This window comes from Cyprinodon variegatus, unplaced genomic scaffold (genome assembly GCF_000732505.1).
Source record: "Cyprinodon variegatus isolate N-32 unplaced genomic scaffold, C_variegatus-1.0 Scaffold323, whole genome shotgun sequence".
Lineage (NCBI taxonomy): Eukaryota > Metazoa > Chordata > Actinopteri > Cyprinodontiformes > Cyprinodontidae > Cyprinodon > Cyprinodon variegatus.
Genome location: NW_015150776.1, coordinates 621,353 through 629,065, shown reverse-complemented (window position 1 = coordinate 629,065; position 7,713 = coordinate 621,353). Strand labels below are relative to the sequence as shown.

Sequence of the window (7,713 nt, the reverse complement as noted above, 5' to 3'; positions counted from 1 at the left end):
ATTACTTTTTTAAAAGTAATCTAAAAAGTTATACTACAATTACATTTGAAACAAAGTAACTTGTAACTTTAACGGATTACATTTTTAAAGTAACTTACCCAACAGTGGGTGTGTGTGTGTGGGTGTGTGTGTGTGCGTGTATGTAGGGCTAAGTATTAACTACCTTTTGACTGTGGGGACTTACAGGTACTTGTGGGAACTGGTGGCTTACTGTTCCACATGTGGAAAGATTTTCTTGGGTTTGGGGGTTAGGTTTAGCACTTAGGTGTAAAATATGTTATTTGTTAGAAACAGTTAGAGTGAGGGTCTGGGTTAGGCCGTAGAAATTGATGGTAATGGAATTGAAGTCGATGCAAAGATCCTGTAATGATAATTGGTACATGTTCAATTCAGTTTATGTATATAGCGCCAATTCACAACACATGTCATCTCAAGACACTTTACAGTTCACCAGATGATGCAGTCAAATTAAGTTTTCTATCTAAGGAAAACCAGTTGATTGCATTGACTCACTGACTTGAAGGCAATCCCTCACACTTAGAATGCTTGTAGTGACAGTGGAGAGAAAAAACTCCCTTTTAACAGGATTCTGTTGAAAAGATCTGTATCAAAAGTGTTTTCTTACATTCCTCATTCAGTACCAGATATTTCCCAAGATAGGTTGTATATATTAACTTGATGTGTCGCTTAAAGTTTGAAGTGGCAATGGCTGAGGTAAAAGGACTTGTCCCGATGGGCAGAGTTTGCACAAGAAGTGTTTCTTGTTTTGTACATTTACATGTCAAATGTCTGCCTTCCTTCATTAGTTCATAAAACTCTGCAAAGCGTTCTGCAAAACTAGCCTCAGAAGTACCACTAGATTAGCCCGAATCGCACAGACTAGTACTAGCAGTAGACATGCTGGTCTGTCATGCTGTTTGTTGTAATAAGTGCCATAGAACCGGATGTTATCGAATGAAAAGTGCTGTTATCAACTGAACATTAGCTGTGTGTGTCGCTCATTATTCTCAGAGAGAAGGTTTCTCTCATTCACCTTTAGTACTTCAAAGCTGATCTGTTCAGTTCACTGTTCACTAAAAATATGAACGTATTCAGTGAACGCTGTTCATTGAACGCCTTCATGCACTGGTCTCAGAGGTCTGTTTACATTGCAGCTAGCATCATGAAGAGCAAGGATCACACCAGGCAGGTTCAAGATACTGTCATGGAGAAGTTTAAAGCTGTATTTGTATACAAAAAGATTTCCCAAGCTTTAAACATCCCAAGGAGCACTGTGCAATCGGTAGTATTGAAACTAGTACTACTAGTACTGACACTTTGGGTTGCCATAACAGCAAAACACACACATAAGGCGTAACTAGTGAAACTTTCCCTGGCCTATTATCTCTTTTTGTCAATGTGTGTTATTATCCTCATTTTATCTTTCAACAAACAGGAGCCTCAGTTGGTCCATTGCCAGAAGGCAGCTACCAGCTGCTGAGCTTACGCATTGTCTGAGAAACTGCCTGAAGAGTGAATCAGTGGGCTGCAGGCCCAGCACTGAATCACAGAAAGCAGGGGTGGGTTGTTAAAACAGGTGAAACACTAACAATCTTAAGAGACAATACGTAACAGTGAGTTAATTTTTCTGTTTGCCAAATAGACTGGATAGTGACCAAAATCATTCTTTCAGCTGGAATCGACATTCCTCCTTTTATTGCTCTAAATTTATGATTCAAATGTTGTCAGTAAATAAAATTTGAATTAACCTCCCACAGTTTGTTGCCAGTTTAAACAAAGATAAAGTTCAGGCTGTTTTTTTTAATTAAGAGAAACTTATTTAATATTATTCCAAATGTTTTGTAACTGCCAACATTATGTCATAAATTGGATTTAGGCAAAAAGAAAAAAACAACAGTCTTTTTCCTTTATTTTATTTTTTTTCTAATGTTACATAAAGTGAAGAGAACACCTGCCGTGGAACAAACTTGTCTTCCTGAACGCTACAGTCAAAGATAAAGAACAGCACCCTCTGTTGACTGTGGAAGAATCACACTGAATATCACAAAAGTGTAAACAATTGGTTGACATTTAGGATGAGTTACAATATAATAGTTGTAAGCAAAGCCAGAAACATCTAGCATAAAGAAAGGATGGATGGATACAAGGCTGTGCCTAAATTATATCACTAGTAAATTTGTAAGTCCAGAATGAGACCCAATCTGTCGTTATCTGAGTCTGTAAATGGATGTGACATGTTGAGGGACAGCTTCTTTGCTTGATGCAGCTGGTTGTTGACTCTACTGACACCGGTCACTTGGCAGGTGCTCATGTTCGGGGATCCACTGCGATCTGCTAAAACACTCCGCGGCTTTCCGGTCGCACTCACAGATGAACATCTCACATTCATCGTTACTCTCTAAAGAAGTAAAAAATAGGTTTAAGTATTTGTTATTTGAACATAAGCAGGCACTACTATAAAATAATGCAATGGGAGAGCTGCTAACTTCTAGCTGAAGCTAGAAGTGAGACTTGTCTTTGAATGGAGTCATTAAAATTTAGATACATATATAAATTAAAGATGGATGCACTGTTTACTAATAAAAGGCAGCTATATCAGGTGTCCTTACAGATTGCTTTTTGTTGTTGACTTTTGGTATAGTGCAAACACAATGGATAATAAAAAAAATAAAATAAATATTGACGATATATCAGCACTTAAAAAAAGCAATGAAGGCAATTTTTCTAGGCTTTAGAGAATCTGGAAAACTAGTTAATTATCACTTTTACAGTGGACTGTTTGTATACATGTTTGTGCTTCAAAGTCAGGAAATATCAGAATGACAATTAAAAATAAAAAATAAAAGTATATACATTTGTGGATTACAAACAAACAACAAAAAGCAGAACGAACAAAAAGTGCAGAGCTTTCCCTGTTCCGATTGAGTGGAAGCTTAAAATCTACCCTGATAACTGACTTTAATTATTCACTTCATTCACCTGCCTAACTTTTTTTTGTGTGTGTGTTTTTATGGCACTAGTGGCTTGTTTTTCTGACAGTTAGCTGACAGGAAAGGGGGTATGAGAGGGGGAGAGACATGCGGCAAAGGACCACAGGCTGGATTTGTACCCAGGTCAGCCGCGTCGAGGACTAAAGCCTCCGCACATGGGTCGTGCTCACTAACCACTGCGCGTTCCTTTATATTTGGCTCAGGCCAGCTATCGTGGCCAGGTCATTCTTTGAAGTTTGTAGTGTGTTTGTTTTGTTAGTTTGAGTTTATTCCTTGGTTCATGTTCCTGTCCCCGGAGGCCATTGGTTTGAGAGGTTTTGGCTCCTAGGTAGAGACCAGTTTTAAGTTTCACAGTAATCCCGGTACCATGTCTTGTCTCTTTCCCTAAACTGCTGAGCCTGCCTGTCTGCATCTGTGCGTTTCTGTCTGAGCTTGCTGCTGGACTCATCGAACTCTGAACCTGCCTTCACGCTCTGTGGATTCCTGGAACCCTGGATCTGTTCTGTTCCTGTGAGGATCAGATCCCCTGACTGGCCTGCGGACTCCTGGATTCCTCAACTGTCCTGTCTGATCTGTCTTCCCTGACCTGGATCACATTCCTGCCTGCTTACTAAGGTTGCTGAATCAGAGTAACACTGGGTGGCTCTGCGCCGCAGCTCGTTTGGCAGGGATCCTGCCCTCCTTTGAGAGGATGGACTGAACTGTTCAACTAGATTGTCAGTGATTAAAACATCAATCAAACTTACTTGTACAGGTGATCTTTCTATTACTTTCATCACAGGTGTAGTCATAGAGCTCCGTGTAAGGGTTGTCCAGGATGGGCCAGCACTCAGGATGTTGCATAGCATCACTGTAACACTGGTCATGAACCTGGCAACACCTTCATGGTAATACAAAAGGTGAAGAAATGTTTTAATTCAAACTTCAGTTTGTTTGTTTTTCTATCAATTGCTACTAAAAGAGGCTTAAATAATTACCTATCCAGATCATCTACAGGTGTGCCAGATCCCCCATAGCCACAGTAGCAGCCATAGTCTGCGTAGTCAAAAACAGGCCAGCTATCGGGCATCATGCACAGGATCATATTTCTGAATTGCTGGAGAGCCCTGTAGTCCAAAGATTGGGCTGCAGAAACATATCATGTTATAATTTAAACTTAAATGTGTATAAGTGTAGTAGGAGCAATTATCATGACGTTTTCAGATTTTTACATTAATTCACAAAACCACAACAAATTTATCTGTATTTTATCTATTAATGGAAGTAACAATGTTACGACACATTTTGTAGGAATTGTAGGAAAACATGGTGTTCAACAGTTTTTATCCTCTTGTACTAATAGAATAGAATAGAAAATCCCTTTATTGTCCCACAATGGGGAAATTATGGTGTTTACAGCAACAAAGAGATTATAGAAAACAATGGTTACACAAATGTGGACCTTAGAAAAAATGTATAAGAATAACATACTAATGAAGAGTTAAAAGATACAGTAGTAGCCATCTAAAAATTCATTCCGTCATGATTTTTGGACATTAAGATCTAAAGAAAAGCATAATCTCCTGGTCAGACCTTGTAATTCAGTGAAAGGGTGGAGTCAGGTTAAAAAAATATGCACGGCCAGGAGAAGGCCAGTGGTTTGAAGTTGGAGGGGATTTTGCTGCCATTCCGCTGCCTTTTGACTGGGAAGGGCCATACAATTCAGTACAACCAATCACAAACGAATCAAATTATAAGTATGTAGTCTTGACCTACAAACAATTAAATGTTGTTTTTATCTTTAGAATATATATATATATATATATATATATATATATATATATATATATATATATATATACATTTCTTTTTGTTTAAAAAACAAAACATGAGGGTATCAGCATTATGTTATAGGGATGCTTATCTTCACAGGAACTCAGAGGCTGTTCACAGTTAATATTAATATGAACTGGGCTAAATACAGGGCAATTCTAAAAGAAAAGGGGTAGAAGGCAGCAAAACACATTTAGCTCTTAAACCATCCATTCATCCATCCATCCATCTTCTCTCGCTTAGTCCTCGTCAGGGTCATCCTTATCTTCGGCAGTCTATAAGCGAGAGGTGTGGTACACCTTGGACAGCTCTGCAGTCTATTACAGGGTAACATGGAAACACACAAAGACAAACAACCATGCATCCACACACATAATATCAATATACAGAAGCCAATTAACCCAACAGTTATGTTTTTGAACAGTGGCAGGAAGCCGGAGTACCCGGAGAGAACATGCAAACTCCAGGCAGAAAGACAAGGAATCAAACCCAGAACCTTTTTGCTGCAAGGCAACATGCTTATCCACAACTCCACTGTGTGCCCCACTCTTAAATAAATACTTCACATTCCGGCAGAGATACAGTAAAATTGTCTTGAACAAAGTTTTTTTTCTGTTATAATGACTCTGACAAGATAGAAATAAATCATTTTCAGGACTTGCTGTGACTGTGATCACAGAAAAGAAAAAAAGGTGGTTCAACAATGAGTCACACAAGGCTCTAAAGAGCTATTGCAGAGAAAGTTTTGTATTGCATATTTACAAATCGACTAGATATATTTAAGCAGTGTCACAATATGTGGAAGGTTTTACTCACCTACAGAGAGACCAAGAACCAAGAGGAAGACAGTCTGAAAAGCATTCATCCTGTGAGTGAGAGGGTTCGGTGCCAGAGTGACTTTCACTCAACGTTAAACTGCCTTTTATGTAGATCCTGTATGTGTGGGTCCTTGGATGTCAGCTGTCCATACACCAAAGGATCACACGCACTCTGACACCCAACACAAAACTAGCATGTGTCATGGTTTAAATGGATTCTCACAGAGTGGGCTTAGACACTAAGCCTCAGTTTGGACCAACATTTTATTACATGTCATGCCTAATTCTTCTAGTTTAAAAGAGTTTCAGTGTTAACTGGAAAGCTTATTGAGGAAAAATACCTTAAAACCAGAATTACAGGTCGCCAGACCATTGCAGGACAACATAGAGACAAACAGGACAAACAACCATTCACACACAGTCACACCTAAGGAGAATTTAGAGCAGCCAATTTACCTAACAGTCATGTTTTGTTTATTTTTGGACTGTGGAAGGAAGCCGGGGTACCCAGAGAGAACCCACGCATGTGCAGGGAAAACATGCAAACTCCATGCAGAAAGACCCCGGGTCAGCAATTGAACCCGGAACCCCGTTGCTGCAAGGCAGCAGTGCTATTACCCATTAATTTTTTTATTTACATGAAAAATGTAACGTTGTCAAACGAAAGCTATATCAATGACTTGATGAAATCTGCAGGGTTTCTGTTTGTATGATTGATTGAATTGATGCTGTAAATGCCTTGAGATGATATGTGTTGTGATTTGGCTCTCTATATAAAAAGCTGATGATTTGATACAGCAATTATTTGCATTTTGTAGTTCATATAAGGTTTTGGCATAGCCAAGGCTGTTTCTGACTCCTCCTCTTTTACAATGAAGACTTTGTTTCAGGAAGGCCTCCTTGATATCACCCTAATTCTTATTACCCTCAAAAGATTAAACACTAAATTCAAATTCAAACTATGACTAGACCACACCAAACTGTTTATTACTTGCAGTCAAAATCAACATTTTAACAATGTGGGGTAAATTTGATACAATGTTCTATGAGAGATCGTCATTATGCTTGAATGTGACTGAGAAAAGTGTAAAGGGTTGAACTGAGACTGTAGTGAACAACAGATGGCAGCAACACGCAAAAAATGCTGTTAATCGCCAGATTTTATTCTTATTCTTTGATGTTTCACAGGTAATTATTACCCCATAAAATACTAACAACAGTATCTTGACTACATGTAGTGCTCAGAGCTGTAAATAAAACATGTTGAATTAGGATTATTTCTATCACACAGTAGATAGTAGACACCAAAATATTTTTTGGATATATACTCCTGTTAATCCTCTCCGGCTCCTTTGAACAGCTTCAGATCTTGCCTCATTGGCTCGTCTTCAAGCAGGCACCTCTTCCTCGTCTTGCCCTGGTTGCACACCACCACCGCCCACCACATCCCCATGTCACACTCAAGATTTAGACTCCATAAAAGGGGTATAAGTATGCTTCAAACCAATGCAATCTCACAATTATACTAAGCAACTAAAATAACTTAGTCTGTTTAAAGGGCTCTGCTAAGTAGCTCACTAAAACATGACAACAATGTGGCACAGATAGCGGGTATATTTGCTATCTTAGGCCTTTATAAGATCTATATCCTACACAGACTAATGAAATGAGATTTATTACTGTATCTATATAAACAAACTTGGTAATCACTTGGCAAAAAAGGTTATGTGGACGTTGTGGGAGCCAGTTTTTTAATCACAATGGCCTGGAGGTGGAGAAGCTTTGGAGGGAGAGCAGTTCATGCAGTCTGACCATTACATGTCACACACTGCAGTTTTAAAGTCATGGCGTACGTCGTACGTACGTATTTCCGAATTCTGCCGAGTGATGCCCAACATTACACGAGTGCATAAAGTGAATGTTTATCAAGGGGGCGGGATTGTTGTGGCGGAAGTCTCGCAAGCATGTTTGGTTGTGGCCGGTTTGTCGGAAGCATCTTGCTAACCAGTTAGCAACTTAGTGCTAGTAGGTTCCCAATGGGAAATTCCATTGGAACCAAGTAGTACTTAATGACACTGTCAAGGAACGCTATG

The 7,713-nt window shown here is 39.1% G+C and overlaps 1 protein-coding gene across 1 annotated transcript; it reads right to left on the bottom strand.

The window, feature by feature from the left end:
• Positions 1 to 1,931: 1,931 nt before the first annotated feature.
• On the bottom strand, positions 1,932 to 5,857 carry LOC107091060 (phospholipase A2-like). Its single transcript, XM_015384784.1, has 4 exons — positions 5,619 to 5,857; positions 3,968 to 4,115; positions 3,737 to 3,870; positions 1,932 to 2,398 (listed from the first exon to the last, which is right to left on the bottom strand). The coding sequence occupies exons 1-4, from the start codon at positions 5,665 to 5,667 to the stop codon at positions 2,280 to 2,282; spliced, it is 450 nt and encodes a 149-aa protein (XP_015240270.1). The 5' UTR covers positions 5,668 to 5,857; the 3' UTR covers positions 1,932 to 2,279.
• Between the last annotated feature and the right edge of the window lie 1,856 nt (positions 5,858 to 7,713).